The following is an 18,417-nucleotide window of genomic DNA, read 5'->3' on the forward strand; positions in this document are numbered from 1 at the left end:
AAAAACTAAAGTGTAGAGGAATAAAGATCAGTGAGTCTTGGGGGCGAGGGAACAAGCTAGTGGAAAATCCAAAGTCAAATCCAGACCTCAGATCAGAGATTGAAGGCCACCAGAATGGGAGATAGGAGGGCATAGAGAGAAAGACCTTTAGATTCATCAGTATAAGAGCAGTGAGAAATAAGTAATGAACAATGAATGTAATTGCTTACCTTAGTTAATAATAATTACGGTATTTGTTAAGCACTTACTATGTGCAAAGCACTATTCTAAGCGCTGGAGTAGATATAATCAGGTGGTCCCATGTGGGGCTCACAGTCTTAATCCCCATTTTTACAGATGAGGTAACTAAGGCACAGAGAAGAAGTGGCTTGCCCAAGGTCACATAGCACAAAAGTGGCAAAGCTGGGATTAGAACCCATATCCTCGTGATGATCTCCCATCCTCGTGTCTCTCTCCACTTCAATCCATACTTCATGCTGCTGCCCGGATTATCTTTGTCCAGAAACGCTCTGGACATATTACTCCCCTCCTCAAAAACCTCCAATGGCCACCGATCAATCTGCGCATCAGGCAGAAACTCCTCACCCTGGGCTTCAAGGCTCTCCATCACCTCGCCCCCTCCTACCTCACCTCCCTTCTCTCCTTCTACTGCCCAGCCCGCACCCTCCGCTTCTCCACCACTAATCTCCTCACTGTACCTCGCTCTCGCCTGTCCCGCCATCGACCCCCGGCCCACGTCATCCCCCGGGCCTGGAATGCCCTCCCTCTGCCCATCTGCCAAGCTAGCTCTCTTCCTCCCTTCAAGGCCCTGCTGAGAGCTCACCTCCTCCAGGAGGCCTTCCCAGACTGAGCCCCTTCTTTCCTCTCCCCCTCGTCCCCCTCTCCATCCCCCCATCTTACCTCCTTCCCTTCCCCACAGCACCTGTATATATGTATATATGGTTGTACATATTTATTACTCTATTTATTTATTTATTTATTTATTTTACTTGTACATTTCTATCCTACTTATTTTATTTTGTTGGTATGTTTGGTTCTGTTCTCTGTCTCCCCCTTTTAGACTGTGAGCCCACTGTTGGGCAGGGACTGTCTCTATGTGATGCCAATTTGTACTTCCCAAGCGCTTAGTACAGTGCTCTGCACATAGTAAGCGCTCAATAAATACGATTGATTGATTGATTGATCCTCTGACTCCCAAGCCCATGCTCTTTCCACTAAGCCATGTTTCTTCTCTCTTAGTTCACCACCACATAAAGCAAAACCTCATGGCACCTGAAGGTACTCCAATTTCACATTCCCACGTCTTAGAATTTGAACAAAATTCAATCCTAAATGTCCCTCTTTACTTCGGGGTATTAGAAGGAAGCCCTCTGAACACAGACAACCTCTTACCATCCCTTTCCAGGGGGCTTAATTTTTTCTTAATAATATTTGTTAAGCACTTGCTATGTACCAAGAAATCTACTAAGCACTGGGGTAGACACAAACTGATCAGACTGGACAAATTCCCACAAAGAACTCACATTCTCAATCCTCATTTTACAACTTAGGCACAGAGACGTTGTGACTTTCCCGAGTTCAAATAGCAGAGAAGAAGTGGCCCCAAGTTTAGAACCAGATCCTCTGACTCCATGCTCTTTCCACTAGGTCATGCTGCTTCTCAAATTAAAACAGCCCTCAGGCTGTCTGAAGAGTCACCCTAAAAAAGAATGCATTCCAGGTGGATCAGCTGCTTAATTCTTTCCTTTTCACTTCCTCTATCTTTGGACTTCTCCACTCAGAAAGGGCCAGTTTTTTAACATCTTGGGTCCTCTTTATGGAGCTCCTGTTTTTATCCTTCTTCAACATTTGATGATAACAATAATAGTATAATAATGATAATAGTGTTTTTTATTAAGCACTTAGAGAAGCAGCATGGCTCGGTGGAAAGAGCACAGGCTTTGGAGTAGGAGGTCATGGGTTCAAATCCTGGCTCCTCCAATTGTCAGTTGAGTGACTTTGGGCAAGTCAGTTCACTTCTCTGTACCTCAGTTACCTCATCTGTTAAATGGGGGTTGAGACTGTGAGCCCCCCGTGGGACAACCTGATCACCTTGTATCCTCCCCAGTGCTTAGAACAGTGCTTTGCACATAATAAGCACTTACTAAATGCCATTATTATTATTATATGGCAAACATTGTACTAAGACCTGGAGTAGATAGAAGATAATCAGGTTGGACAGAGTCCTTGTCCTGCATGGGGCTCTCAGTCTACAGCTGATTATATTTCAGTTCTTATCACTAACTCCCTTTGCTAACCTAAATCATCTTTGGTGGTTGGTACAAGTCACAATAAACAAATTGCATAACTTCTGATCACACATCTTCAGTACCGCAACTACACCAAAATTAGTTTTGAAGAAAGAGGAGAGATTGAATAATTCTGTGACCTGTGGCATAGATACAAGTCATAGGGTTGTCAAACAAGCACTTCTCTTATCTATTGGCAGGCAATATTATGAAATAACCCTTAAGTGAGGTAAGCGTTATTTATGTCTTTCCATCCACTGAAGTGGGTGGCTAATAAGTGCATGACTGTCTCTTCTCTTACAACTACTTGTTTTTCAACCACATTCATGTCACACACCAGGATCAAGAAAGGAAATAAGAAAATATCACACATTTTGACCCATGCACGAGTATATAGTTTCAAAGATGGAGCTAAATGAACTTCAGACTGTAAGCTCCTTGTGGGCAGGGATCAAGTCTACCAATTCTATGGCTTTGTACTTTCCTAAGTGCTTCGGGTAGAATAGAGCTCTGAACACCATAAGCACTCAATAAATACCATTAATTAATTGATCCTCTTATTAAATGTGTTGCTGAATTTACTCATGCTCATAAAGTTGCCCCCCCCACCACCAGTGGTGGGATGAGATGAAAACTGAACACTAACAGAATCATAGCCTCTGGCCTGGAATACCTTCCCTCCTCATAGCCAACAGACAATTACTCTCCTTCCCTTTCATTCAATCATATTAATTGAGCACTTACTGTGTGCAGAGCACTGTACTAAGCACTTGATAGAGTACAACAATAAAAGCCTTATTGAGGCACATTTCCTCCAAGAGACCTTCCCTGATTAAGCACTCTTTGGTCACCTTGACTGCTCCCCTTATTCATCCCCCCCTCAGCACGACAACACATGTACATATCGGTAATGTTTTTATGTATACTGTCTCCCCCTCTAGACTGTAAACTCACCTGGGCAGGGAGTTGTGTCTGTTACATTGCTGTACTGTACTCTCCCAAGTGCTTTGCACCTTGCCCACTCCTTTCTCACCTCCCTTCATGCCTCCTACATCCCAGCCTGCACACTCCACTCCTCTGGTGCAAACCTTCTCACTGTGCCTCGTTCTTACCTGTCCTACCACTGACCCTTGGCCCACGTCCTACCTCTGGCCTGGAATGCCCTCCCTCCTCAAATCCACCAAACTAGCACACTTCCTCACTTCAAAGCCCTACTGAAAGCTTACCTCCTCCAGAGGCCTTCCCGGACTAAGCCCCCCTTTTCCTCTACCTCCCACCCCACGTCGCTCCCACTCGCTCCCTCTTCTCTACATTTCTCCCCGCCCCACAGCACTTGTATGCATATGTACAGATTTATAATCCTATTTATTTTATAAATGATGTGTATATAGCTATAATTCTATTTATTTATATTGATGTTAATGCCTGTTTACTTGTTTTGATGTCTGTCTCCCCCCTTCTAGACTGCAAGCCTGTTGTGGGCAGGGATTGTCTCTGTTGCTGAATTCTACTTTTCATTCATTCATATTTATTGAGCACTTACTGTGTGCAGAGCACTGTAGTAAGTGCTTGGGAAGTACAAGTTGGCAACATATAGAGACAGTTCCTACCCAACAGCGGGTTCACAGTGCTCGGCTCAATAAATACTATTGACCAACTCACAAAGACAGTCCCAGGCAAAAAAGTTCCCTTTCTTCCCAGAGGATGTGCTGGAGTGTGTGCTACCTACCAAAATGCAACTGCCTTCTCCCAGTCTCCACCTCCGACCCTATTCCCCGAGGGATAAACATCAGGTCACCCCGAAGGCAGAGTTAGAGAAGAAGGAAAGGGAAAGATAGAGTCTAAAATAAAGGGAAGGTGAGCTAATACAAGATTTAAAGGTCGATTTTTCTGTAAGTGGAAGGAGGAAATTGGTGAGTCAATAGGAGAAGAATGGGGGTTGGTGAGTGAAAATAGCATGTGGGGAGAAATCATCAGTTTTCATTGGCCTTCTGCCTTTTTCACTGGCTAGCAGCTGGCTGATGGCTGATTCTAATTCCAGCTCCATTACTGATTGGCTGACTTGGAATGGGGCAGATTGTTGCAGGGGGGTGGGGGGAGCAGGGAAGCAATTCTGTTCATTCCCCCTAAAGGAGCGATTGCTGCTATTTTAGGGAGGGAGGAGCCAGGGGAAAGAGAGACATCAAACCAGGCAACCATCCCTAGCAAAGCTGTGACCCATACAATGATTAGCCCCACACAGTCAAAGGGTCACCTGTAGAGGGAAGCCTTTTCTTCTTTTTCTACTGGATGAGGATTGCAGGAAAATAACTTGTTTCTAATAATAATTATAATAATTGTGTTATCTAAGCACTTATGTGCCAGGTACTGTACTAAGTACCGAATTTTATTCCCTCAAACTGAGAAGTTTGTGAGCCCAGGTGTAATGAAGTCGTAACATCTTCCTGGTTGGATCATTCATTCATTTATTCAATAGTATCCATTGAGAACTTACTGTGTGCAAGGCACTGTACTAAGCACTTGGAAAGAACAATTCGGCAACAGATAGAGACAATCCCTACCCAACAATGGGCTCACAGTGGTAAGCTCACTGTGGGTAGGGAACATGCATTCTAATTCTGGCTCCACTGCTTGTCTTCTGTGTGACCTTGGACAAGTCACTTCACTTCTCTGTGCCTCAGTTACCTCATCTGTAAAATGGAGATTAAGACTGTGAGCCCCCTGCAGGACAGGGACTGTATCCAACCCAATTACCTTGTATCTATCCCAGAGTTTATAACAGTGCCAGAACTGTAAGCGCTTAACAAATATCATAAAAAAACTAATATTCAATATCCTAATATTCAAAAGCCCTCCTTTTAATTCTATCTGTTCCAGAAATTTTTCCCACTCTCCCCACCCAATTTCTACTATCACATCAGAACAAGTCACTGTTTCATTCATTTTTCCATATTTTTATTTACACTCCCTTGACTATTTACAAGTAACTTGTGCCTGCCTGTTTCCTGCATTAGGCAGGGCCAAGTCTTTTTTTTTGTTTTAATTCTTGCAAGACCCTAGTACAGTGTTTTACTCATGGACATTCAGTAAATACTAATTCATTCATTCAATCGTATTTATTGAGCACTTACTGTGTGCAGAGCACTGTACTAAGTGCTTGGGAAGTACAAGTTAGATGATTGACTGACAGAGTAAATGGTTATGCTTCCTAAGCACTAGGGTAGGTACAGTGCAATCAGACTAGACATGGTCCCTGCCCCACTTTCATTTGTTCAGTCATATTTATTCACCACTTACTGTGTGCAGAGCACTGTACTAAGCACTTGGGAGAGTACACTATAACAGACATAATAGTATCTTTACCCCACAAAGGACAGGCAAGTTTTAGGCTGTAGCCAAGAAAAAGAGTGAGAAGCAGAGTAGCCTAGTAGAAAGGCCTCTTGAAGGAAAAGTGACTTTAATATGGCTTTGCAGATGGGAATAGTGGAGGTCTGGCACATATGAAGAGAAGAAATGTGGTTTAGTGGAAAGATAATAGGCCTGGGAGTCCAAAGACCTGTATTCTAATTCTAGCTCCACCACTTGCCTGCTCTGTGACCTCAGACAAGTCACTTCACTTCTCTGGGCTTCAGTTAACTCATCTGTAAAATGGGGATAAAGTCTATAAGCCCCATTTGGGACAGGGACTGTGTCCAACCTGACTTTCTTGTACCTACCCTAGTGATTAATAGAGTGCCTGGCACACTGTAAGCTCTTAACAAATACCATTAAAAAAAAAAAAGAACCAGGCTTGCCCAAACCAAACTGCAGCCATGAGCCTGGGCTGTATCTGAACCAATCTCCATAGGCAGAACCAGGTAGCCTTACACAAAAAGCTCTGTGGCAAAGAGCTGCTGTTTTGTCAATTTTTTCATGGACTTTAGTCTTTGCTTGGGTGTCTCCTGTCCATCCTGCTGTGTCTGGGAGCTATTCTGTGACCCAATGACAGTGTTCAGCCCATGGAATGCTATCTGTCTTATTCAATTCCCTGTCCTCCCGTTTCCTTTTGAAAGACTGGATTTTTATGTCAGTGAGGAAAAACGCACTTGAGTTTTCACAGCTGCTGATCCCTAGGCTGGAGAAGCTATAACCCCAGGAGGAGGTGGGCGGAGGTCGGGGGGAGAGGGAAGAGCTAAATGGGAGTAGTGGGGAGCTTGAGGGATAGGAATTAGTCAACACAATTGGAGTTCTGAAAACAATTTATGACACTGTGTCCCTCATTTCTGTTCCCCTCTCCTACATATATTCACAAACTCAAATACCTCAAATATACACCACATAAGCTCACCCAAATAAACACCGGTGTGTACGTGGAAAACTTAGTCCCTGCCCTCATTTCTTTGATTAAAGCACTTTTTTTTATCCACTCCTATCTCACCCTGACCTCATCCAAACCACAGGGAGGCAACAAATTAGACTTGAAAGTTTTGAGTGGGACAAAGTCAATCAGTCATATTTACTGGGTGTTTACTATTGGCAGCATTATAGATAGGAACCCACATCCTCTGACTCTCAAACCCGTGCTCTTTCACCGCGTTGTCTCCTCAGAACCTCAACTGGCTGTCCTCCAGGTCTCAGAGAAGCCTCCACCCCGACCTTCCTTCCACCACCCCTGTGGGACAAGGCAGCCTGGCACCGTATCCACAAAACCTTGGGAAGGCTCACAGCTGCTGCTGGAGTTGGTGACTGTGGCCACAGTTGTGTCTTGTCGCTGACTCATGAGGACCCTGAAATTCTGCTTCTGTAGCCACAGGACCTTACAGATCTTTATTTTTTATCTTTATGTCATCTTACTGTTTTGTTTCATTTTCCTTTATGTGTCTGTCACCAGTCCCCTCTCCTTCATTTTTAGATTGTGAGCCTCCTGAGGGACAGGGACTAATTCTCTAATGTTTAATTCCCACCTGTGAATTCTTTCCAACCATTTAGCACAGTGCATTGCACATAATAAGTACTTAATAAATACTATCGCTATGCATCAACAAGAAAAGTGGCAAGCACAAATGCTTCTCTAGAAACAGTGGGATAATGAAGTGATGGGCAATAATGATAATAATGATGGTATTTGTTAAGTGCTTACTATGTGGCAGGCACTGCACTAAGCGCTGGGGTGGATACAAGCAGATCGGGTTTGACACTGTTCCTGTCCCACATCAGGCTCACAGTCTCAATTCCCATTTTACAGATGAGGTCACTGAGACACAGAGAAGTGAAATGACTTTCCCAAGGTCACACAGGAGACAAGTGGCAGAGCCGGGATTAGAACCCATGACCTTCTGACTCCCAGGCTAGTGCTCTATACACTATACCACACAACCACCCTAACCTGATCTGAAAGCAGGGATGAGTGCGCTGATCTATCCCACAGAAGTGAAGAGAAATTACTATAATTGACTTTGATAGTGCACAGACATTGGAGTCAGAGGACCTGGGTACTAATCTTGGCTGTAAATTGTCTATATGACCTTGGGCCAGTCACTTAACTACTCTATATCTCATTTTCTTTCTTTCCTTACTTAGACTGTACTGCATGCAGGACAGGGACTATATCTAACCCTGCCTTTACTCCAGCTCTTAGTACAATGCTTGGCACACATTAAGTGCTTAATATGCCAATCTTATTAAAACATTAAAGCCTGGATTAATTATCATTCTTGTTTAAAAAAAGAAAGAGGAGAGAGACCTTATGCTTCATGGAAATTTTTTTTAGAAAATTCAGTCCTTTCATTATTCTAACCTGAAGGTGAATATCACACCCAGGAAAAATCATCCTTGTCATAATTGTCATCATCAAAACTTTGTTGTTGGACACCTTACAAGGCACTGGGGGGGGGGGGGGGAATCACAAAAGATGGGTAACGTTTGTCACTGCCTTAAAAGAGCTTATAGTCTCTTTCAGGAAATGAGCAGACAGAAGTACATGAACATTCAGTTAAATATACTCTTATCATGAGGTTCTCTATTTCGGGCAGATGATACGCTCTTTAGGTTTGTGATGTTGAGAGAAAGTTAAATGCCATAGACCTATGCTAAAGAAAACCCCTCCTCAGTTCCATTGTCTAACATCCCCAAGAACTAGGAAGTTCTCCTTGTTGTCTAATCTGAATCCTTCTTGCTTTGGAATCCAAGTCAATTTCCTTTTTATCACCCATGTAGTGGAGTTTTAGAATTTCACACTGTAATGAGTTTGAAAAACCATGGCAAGGAGAGCTGATGGCCTCTACTACCAAAGACAAGAATGAAGATTATTGTGTCTCTCAGGAAAGTCTCCAGGATAAAAAGGTCAGCAAAGCACTCACTATTGTTCCACAGTCACTAAAACTCCTGTTAGGCAGCAAGGGAGTGAAAGTCATAAGGGCTCCCAATCAATGCTGTTCTGCCTTGAATAAAGAAAAAGTACAACTTTTTAGTCTGCAAAACGGCCTATATTCCAGTCACTCATTTTTCCTCTGGCATTATACCGCATCCAAGGCCCTAAAAGTCAATGATGTAAAATGCTCTTATTCTCAGCCAGATTTGTTGTTTTCCATTGATGAGGCATTCTACAAAGCTTCTTAATGAATATTCAGTCAACAAACCAATAAGTAACATATGTAGCAAAAAAACATGTAATTAACTCCAGATTTTTGTCCACAAGAAATCCCCAAGAAAGTTCAGATGTAAAATTACAAACTGTTCTCAAGTTTTCTGGTACAAGATGTTTTTAAACTGGAGTCAAGAAGGTGATGTGGAAATTCCACGTGATTTTAAAAAATATATTTGCCAAAACTGTGTACTAACTTTTCCAGGAGACAAAAAAAAAAAACCCAACTCTATGTGACAACAAAAAAAAGCCTCAGATATCTTTAACTATTCAGTATTATTTTTGCAATCAGAAATTACCAGGGAACTTGAATGTAGTCTCCAAAGCATAAAACATGATGAAACATCTTGAGTCTATTGCGTGAAGTTGCTAATGCCACATCATGCATATGCAGGCAATTAATAATAAATGCAAATGCATAAGGGGGTGTTTTTAGTGTCCACAAGAGACAATATTTACCCGAACTCAACTAGGGTGTATTCTTGGCAGCTACTGGAGAATTTGAAAAGAGTAACTGGAGGGGCAAAAATAATGAGTAAATGGGGAAAAAAAACATCCATGAAGAAAGATACTAGGATTTCCATTAAAGTGACAAATCCAGAGGTTTTCCATAACTTTAAGCTTGCCTTTATAAGAGGAGATGTACCAGCTCTTTAAAAAAAAAAATGATATCTGTCAAGCCCTCACTATGTGCCAGGCCCTATACTAAGCACTGGGGTAGCTACAAGATAGGTTGGACTCTGTCCATGGGATTCATGATTTTAATCCCCATTTTACAGATGAGGTAATTGAGGCATAGAGAAGTTTAGTGACTTGCCCAAGGTAACAGTAGTCAAGTAGCAATTCAGGATTAGAACCATGGTCCTTCCTCTGACTCCTAGGCCTAAACTCTTTCCATTAGGCCACACCGCTTCTCATTTCCTGAAAAACTCTTAACCTGACCTTGTCATCATCATCATCAATCGTATTTATTGAGCACTTACTATGTGCAGAGCACTGTACTAAGCGCTTGGGAAGTACAAATTGGCAACATATAGAGACAGTCCCTACCCAACAGTGGGCTTACAGTCTAAAATTGTCATTGCATAATCTGTTGAACAGTTTCTTTGTACTTTTTTTTTCCCCAAAGTCTATACACATCAATTATCTCAATTTAGCCCCACACATCCCTGAGAAGTAGGGAGAACCAGGTGTATTATACCTATTTTACAGATGAGGAAACTAAGACCCAGAGAGTTTAAGTAACTCAACTCTGTTCACACAACTGGCCAGTGGATGAACTGGCACTAGAACTTTCAAAGTTGTATAACACGGTCTAATGGAAAAAGTACAACCACTGTGGGCAGGAACTGTCTCTATTGCTGAATTGTAGTTTCCAAGCGCTTAGGACAGTGTTCTGCATACAGTAAATGCTCAATAAATGACTGAATGAATGAACTGTGACTCAGGAGACTTGATGTTCTTATCTTGGCCCTATCACTTGGCTGCTGTGGGACCCCGGGAAAGTCACTTAGCTTCTCTGTGCCTCGGTTTACTTATCTGTAAAATAGGCAAAAGGTACCTGTTCTCCCTTCTCCTTAGTCCGTGAACCCTATGTGAAATAGGATCAATGTTTGATTTGATTACAGTTTATCTACCCCAGCCAGCTTAGGCAACACTTTGAACAGTGCTTGGCACATAGTAAGTGCTTAACAAATACCATCATTATTATTATTGTAGTGCTTGCATTAGCTGTTTACTACCAGTTATTAATGCTATTTAGATTTTTTTTTCCACTCAACCATGCTCTTTCCTAATCAGCTGGCTGCCTAAAATAAGTAAATTTATTGTAGGCTACAGACTTCCTTTTACCATCAAGCTACTTTGCCATGTACCATCTCACAGACCCTCCAGAGTCCACTCCATGTGAGCATGGAGGAAATCAAGGGTGGGTGGGGAGACTGGATTTCCCTAGTTTAAGAACTTCTGAGGTTCCCAATGCCATTCAATTCACTTCACTGGCAAGAAACTACAGGGTCTCTTTTAGCAGTGTATTTATTGGAAGAAGGTCAGTAAGTACTAAAACAACAGAGAACCAGTTCCCAAAATACACCCAACCAATGAAATCCTGTCAATAACCTCTTTCCCTTGGTTGGAAACGAAGGGACAGATGAAAACTCAGAGAAGATACGAAGTAATTCTAGGGTATGTCCTATATTAAACAATCTATTTTCAAGTCTGACACATGAGCACTTACCAATGAAATCAACTTCCATTTTGATGTTCCTGAGGGTGAATTCTTTTTTCCCCTTGAAGAACCCTATCTGAGGCAGTCCTGCTGGAAGATTTCGCTCATTACATAAAGGGGCATAGCGCCACGCTATTAGCCTTCATACTTTTTGATTTGCTTAGAATTTGTAAATTGTATTTAAAATGGCCCCAGAGGACTTAAGTCTCCCTATACTTACAAGCATCCTACCATGGCTAGAAGCCCCATACCAAAATAGTTTTCTGCCGAAAAACCCAACTAATTTCCTGAAAATATGGTCCCTTCCTAAAGCAGTAAGCATTCTGGTTGTCCCACTAGGAGAATTAGTTTAATTCCTCCGGCCCCTTGCCTCTTTTACCCCCAGGTTCCACACCCTTTCTTACCCACCTTTCCCCCTTCATCATACCACAAAAATTCTATCTATGGCCATAGCCCAATCCACATCGCAGTTCAAAACACAAAGTCAACCATCACTGTTCACACAAGGTAAGATTTAGCATAAAAAACTTACTGATTCAAGTATTTGGGAAATCACGGTAATTTGCAGTTTTGAGCATGGTTCCAGCCTTTCACGTTCAAGCACAGATTAGGTAAGAGGGGTAATAGATTGACTTTGTGGCCTTGCAGTCCTCCAGATTATTAAGGGAGATAAAGGTCACTGTTCTAGGTATTTCAGTCCATCCATTCATTACATAAACAAGTTTGGGGGACCTCATTTTTGGGAGAGAAAAGGCCGACTGACTTTATAACGACTCTGATCCAATTAGTTCCCACCTGCCTGCCTTTCACGTGGTTGGGGATTCCCCTTCCCACCTTGTTCTAGCAGTCAAGTGCAGTCCTAATCACTTCCCCGGAGTTTGGAGAGCGATTTCTCACTTGACACTAATTTTCCCGAAGACGCTGCAGGTGAAGGTGGTTTGGCCTTTAATTAACTCCCTCTCCCTCCCCGCCTTGCCCTGCTGGGGGCAAATATGCTTTGCGTTAAAATGCAGTTCATTCACTCCATCGGATTTATCATCATCATCATCAACCGTATTTATTGAGTGCTTACTATGTGCAGAGCACTGTACTAAGCGCTTGGGAAGTACAAATTGGCAACATATAGAGACAGTCCCTACCCAACAGTGGGCTCACAGTCTAAAAGGGGGAGACAGAGAACAAAACCAAACATACTAACAAAATAAAATAAATAGAATAGATATGTACAAATAAAATAAATAGAGTAAAAAAAATATGTATATTTATCGGGCGCTTTCTGTGCGCAGAGCACTGTACTAAGCGCTTGAAAAAGTACAGTACAACAATAAAGAGTGGCAATCCCGTCCCGCAAAGAGGAATTAATGGCTATAATAAAAAGTGACGAAAAATTAGTACAGTGCTTTGTACAGAGTAAGCGCTCAATAAATACGAATGAATGAGTGACCGAGCTGGTCGGAGTGGGGGTTTGCGAAGGGTCCTGCGGGTGGGCAAGGCCACGATGACCTTAAGTGGAGCCAGCTGGTGGCCCTCCCCTTCCCCAGGGCCCCCCGTTTCCCAGCTCTCCCTTTCTGCCTCGACTTCCCCCGGCTCTTCCTCAGTGCCCTCGGCCCGGGCGATTAGTACAGTACGAGAAGCAATGGGACTTAGTAGAAAGATCACTGGCTTGGGAGTCAGAGGTCACGGGTTCGAATCCCGACTCCACCACTTGTCAGCAGTGTGACTAACTCACTTAACTTCTCTGTGCCTCAATTACCTCATCTGTAAAATGGGGGTGAACACTCTAATTCCCTCGTGGGACAGCCTGATAACCTTGTATCTACCCCCAGCGCTTAGAACAGTGCTTGGCACATAGTAAACGTTTAACAAATGCCATCATCATTATTATTGCAGTGCTCTGCACACAGTGAGCGCTCAATGAAAACGATTGAAGAATAATAATAATGTTGGTATTTGCTAAGCGCTTACAATGTGCCCAGCACTATTCTGAGCGCTGGGATAGAGGCAAGGTAATCAGGTTGTCGCACGTGGAGCGCACGGTCTTCATGCCCATTTTACAGATGAGGTCACTGAGGCCCAGAAAAGTGAAGAGACTTGCCCAAGGTCACACAGCTGACAAGGGGCGGAGGCGCGATTAGAACCCAGGACCTCTGACTGAATGAATGTAAAAGGGGTGGTGGGCGACCAGGAGAAAGTTTGGCAAGTTGGGACCTCCTTTCGGCCGGGGTCTCCTGACGGATGCCCCCCACCCCTGCCCGGTACCTTTCTGGGGCTGCAACCCCTGGGCGTTCCCCGGGCTGGCCAGTCCCGCCAGCAGCAGGGGCAGCAGGAGTCCCCGGCCCCCGGCCATGGCCAGTCCTGCGCTCCGCCGGGGCTCGGGAAGAAGCTGCTGGGGCCTGGATCCGGAGGGCTTTGGGCAGGCGAAGAAGCAGAGACCCCGGGCCTGGAGGGGGGGAACAGGGGGAAAGAGGAGGAGAGATGACACTGTCCGCCCCGCCCCGCCCCGCCCCTCCGCGCCTCGTGCTTTTTGCCCTGGGAGTTGGGAATCCTGCGGATCGGGGGTTGGTGGGATCCCCCTGTCCGAGAGGTGGACGGGCTTCATGCCTGGGGTCCTGCTCAGGGGCTAGGGAGAGGGGGTTCTGTCTGGGATGAGGGGGCGGGGGTCTGCCTGGGGCTAGGGAGAAGGGTTCTGTCTGGGATGGGGGGTCTGCCTGGGGACTGGGGTCCTGCTCAGGGGCTAGGGAGAGGGGGGTTCGGTCTGGGATGATTGGGAGGGGTCTGCCTGGGGGCTGGGGTCCTGCTCAGGGGCTAGGGAGAGTGGGGTTCTGTCTGGGATGGGGGGGTCTGCCTGGGGGCTGGGGTCCTGATCAGGGGCTAGGGAGAGGGGGTTCTGTCTGGGATGAGGCTGGGGGGGGGGGGGTGTCTGCCTGGGGCTAGGGAGAGGATTCGGTCTGGGATGAGAGGGGTCTGCCTGGGGGCTGGGGTCCTGCTCAGGTGCTAGGGAGAGGGGGGTTCTGTCTGGGATGGGGGGGGGTCTGCCTGGGGGCTGGGGTCCTGCTCAGGGGCTAGGGAGAGGGGGTTCTGTCTGGGATGAGGCTGGGGGGGGTGTCTGCCTGGGGCTAGGGAGAGGATTCGGCCTGGGATGGGAGGGGTCTGCCTGGGGGCTGGGGTCCTGCTCAGGGGCTAGGGAGAAGGGGGTTCTATCTAGGATGATTGGGAGGGGTCTGCCTGGGGGCTGGGGTCCTGATCAGGGGCTAGGGAGAGGGGGTCTTTCTGGGATGGGGGGGGTCTGCCTGGGTGCTGGGGTCCCTGCTCAGGGTCTAGGGAGAAGGTTCTGTCTGGGATGATTGGGAGGGATCTGCCTGGGGGCTGGGGTCCTGATCAGGAGCTAGGGAGAGGGGGTTCTGTCTGGGATGGGGGGGTCTGCCTGGGGGCTGGGGTCCCTGTCAGGGGCTAGGAAGGGGGGAGGTTCTGTTTGGGATGATTGGGAGGGGTCTGCCTGGGGGCTGGGGTCCTGCTCAGGGGCTAGGGAGAGGGGGGTTCTGTCTGGGATGGTGGGGTCTGCCTGTGGGCTGGGGTCCTGCTAAGGGGCTAGGGAGAAGGGGATTCTACCTGGGATGATTGGGAGGGGTCTGCCTGGGGGCTGGGGTCCTGATCAGGGGCTAGGGAGAGGGGGTTCTTTCTGGGATGGGGGGGGTCTGCCTGGGGGCTGGGGTCCCGTTCAGGGGCTAGGGAGAGGGGGGTTCTGTCTGGGATGACTCGGGGGGGGGTGGGGGGGTGTCTAGTCCTGCTCAGTCTCTAGTCCTGCTCAGGGGCTAGAGAGAGGGCCAGAGAGAGGTGGTTCTCCTACCTGGGGGCTGGGGTCCTGCTCTGAGGCGAGGGAGAGGGGGTTCTGCCTGGGGGCTGGGGTCCTGCTCAGTGGCTAGAGAGAGGGGGCTCTGCCTGGGGAAACTAGGGTTCTGCCTGGGATGAGGGGGTTCAGACTGGGTGGCTGGTGTCCTTCTCAGGGCCTAGGGAGAGAAGGTTCTGTCTGGGTGGCTGGAGTCCTGCCTGGGATGAGGGAGTTCTGTCTGGGGGCTGGGGACTTGCTCAGGAACTAGGGAGAGGGAGTTCTGCCTGGGGAGCTGGGGTCCTGCCTGGGATGAAGGTTTTCTGCCTGGGGGCTGGGGTCCTGTTCAGGGGCTAGAGAGAGGGGATTTGCCCTTGGGGGAGGTGGGCTGGAGTCCTGCTCAGGAGCTAGGGAGAGGGGGTTCTCCTGCCTGGGGGGCTGGGGTCCTGCTCAGGGGCTGGATTCATAAATATTGAGACTAATCATAAATATAGAGACTGTAAACTCCTTGAGAGCGGGGACTGGCTTCTACTTCTGTTTACCCCATGTACCTGTTAAAGATGTCCTCACTCAATACCAATGATATTCATCTTATTTCCATATTTCTGCCGTTACCAGTTGTTTCCCTCCTACTCCCTCTGTATGCACACAATGTATATCTGTATGTCTCATTAGATTATAAATTCCTTGTAGGCAGGAACAGTGTCTTTGACTTGTACTAGCATTGTACCCCTCCCAGCAGGTGCCCAGTATATTTCTCTGCATACGGGAACCCTCGATACAGTTCTCTGCACAAAGAAGATGCTAGGTACAGTTCTCAGCACAAAACAGGTGCTCAGTACCCTTCTCTGCACAGAGTAGGCACTCAATATTATTGTACAAATAAATGAATCATCTCACCCTGTTCCCATTTATTCAGCATGGCTTAGTGGAAACAGCACGGGCTTGGGAGTCAGAGGTTGTGGGTTCTAATCCCAACTCCGTCACTCGTCAGCTATGTGACATTGGGCAAGTCACTTAACTTCTCTGTGCCTCAGTTACCTCATCTGTAAAATGGGAATTAAGACTGTGAGCCCTACATGGGACAACCTGATTACCTTGTATCTACCGCAGCACTGAGAACAGTGCTTGGTACATAGTGAGTGCTTTACAAATACCATAATTATTATTATTATTATTATTATTATTATTATTATTATTATTATTCAATCATACTTATTGAGCACTTACTGTGTGCAAAGCACTATCCCAGAACTTTTTAGTCTATCTGTCCTCTTAGTATCCATTCCCCACTTGGTCTAGAATAATAAAAATGGTCTGCACACTCCGTGTTGAGCTCTGCCATTCTAAGTGTACATACTGGAGAAAGAGAGCATAGGTGCCCTGCCATGTTAGCCTGAATCCCTGACCCTCAATTGGCAGCCATGTTTATCTTGTCTTCCCCTATTGTGACTGTGATCCCTATTGGCACAGACACAGTCTTCCCTATACTCTGATTCCTGCCTCTCCATCATCCTGGGCTCCAGCAGAGCCCCAGCACTCGGTATAGAGCAGAGTCCATACTGCCATATAGACAAATGACAATTTCCTAAACACTATCTACCTAGGGAATGTCTCTTTCCAGTTGTTGACTTTTTGCATCAATGTTCAACTGCCTTCCACATTTTTTGCCTATGGCTCCCAAATGTCTTAAGCCAGTTTTAGTACAAGGGTAGGTTTATGGGAAGAGGTCAATCAAAATTGGAAGTAGAAAATTATTAGAAAGTAAAATCCTTGAATTAGTTATTTAGAATTGGCAATGTGTCAAGTGCTGGGATAGATGCAGGATAATCAGGGAGACACTTGTCCTATACAAGTGACCTTAATCTAAGAGATAAGAAGGGCAGGTATCATATCCCCATTTGACCCAGAGCTTAGTACAGTGCCTGGTGCATAGTAAGTGCTTAACAAATACCATAATTTCTATTATTATTATTGCACATGACAAAACTGAGCAGCGATGGGCACGTCTCAAGGTCACATAGTAGATCATTGGCATAGCTGGAAATAGAACCTGAGTCTCCAGACGCCCCAAGTCCACTAGGCTGGACTGGTCTCCCTTGAGGGAAGGGACTTTGTCTCATGCTTTTATCATTCTCTCCCCAGTGCTTAGTTCAATGCTCTGCACCCAGTGGGTCCTCAATGTATGCTAGTGATTGAAGTCATTTTATCTATCTCATGGGGTCAGCAATCTTCCATGGATCATAGATAGGAGAATAATGACCTATGACCAGTTGTCTCCCATACTTCCTCCATCCACCACCAACCTCATACTAACCTTTATCCAAATAATTGGGAGTGAACTAAATATCAAAGAGGAACCTAACCAGGAAAGAAAAGGGCACATCTTTTACAAGAATGTCTCATCCTGAAATTTTTTTCAAAATGTGAATATAAAATAAAAGACAAGTCTCTGAACTCTGCATTTAATACTGACAGAATCTATTTCATGGTGTCTGCTTTGAGTGATTCACAAAGGATATATATTCAGTTAGCTTACAGCTGACTATGTTCAAGCCATTTCCTTCACCTGTTCTCCCTGCCCCTTAGACTGTGAGCCACATATGGGTCAGGGACTGTGTCAGATCTGTTCATATTTTATCTACTGCAGGGCTTGTCATATAGTAAGAGCTTAACAAATATCACAGTTATTATTATTATTATAATCATTATCATTATCACTAAATTTGGTTATTTTGGTCAATAATAATAATAATAATGATGGCATTTATTAAGCACTTGCTATGTGCAAAGCATTGTTTTAAGCACTGGGGAGGTTATAAGGTGATCAGGTTGTCCCACAGGGGGCTCACAGTCTTAATTCCCATTTTACAGATTAGGGAATTGAGACACAGAGAAGTTAATCAATCAATCAATCAATCGTATTTATTGAGTGCTTACTGTGTGCAGAGCACTGTACTAAGCGCTTGGGAAGTACAAGTTGGCAACACATAGAGACAGTCCCTACCCAACAGTGGGCTCACAGTCTAGAAGGGGGAGACAGAGAACAAAACCAAACATATTAACAAAATAAAATAAATAGAATAGATATGTACAAGTAAAATAAATAGAGTAATAAATAAGTACAAACATATATACATATATACAGGTGCTGTGGGGAAGAGAAGGAGGTAAGATGAGGGGGATGGAGAGGGGGACGAGGGGGAGAGGAAAGAGGGAGCTCAGTCTGGGTAGGCCTCCTGGAGGAGGTGAGCTCTCAGTAGGGCCTTGAAGGGAGGAAGAGAGCTAGCCTGGTGGATGTGCGGTGGGAGGGCATTCCAGGCCCGGGGATGATGTGGGCCGGGGGTCGACGGCAGGACAGGCAAGAATGAGGCACGGTGAGGAGATTAGTGGCAGAGGAGTGGAGGGTGTGGGCTGGGCTGTAGAAGGAGAGAAGGGAGGTGAGGTAGGAGGG

General features: G+C 45.6%; 1 protein-coding gene across 1 annotated transcript in view; it reads right to left on the minus strand.

Moving 5' to 3' along the window:
* The window catches only part of LAMA2 (laminin subunit alpha 2), a 633,073-nt gene extending 619,564 nt beyond the window's left edge, over positions 1–13,509 (minus strand). Inside the window, exon 1 of the mRNA XM_038760171.1 lies at positions 13,397–13,509. Coding sequence (XP_038616099.1) covers positions 13,397–13,484 — 88 coding nt within the window. The 5' untranslated portion in view covers positions 13,485–13,509. The remainder of the gene's footprint in view (positions 1–13,396) is intronic.
* Positions 13,510–18,417: the final 4,908 nt, after the last annotated feature.

The sequence above is a fragment of the Tachyglossus aculeatus genome, chromosome 2 (genome assembly GCF_015852505.1).
Source record: "Tachyglossus aculeatus isolate mTacAcu1 chromosome 2, mTacAcu1.pri, whole genome shotgun sequence".
Taxonomy (NCBI): Eukaryota; Metazoa; Chordata; class Mammalia; order Monotremata; family Tachyglossidae; genus Tachyglossus; species Tachyglossus aculeatus.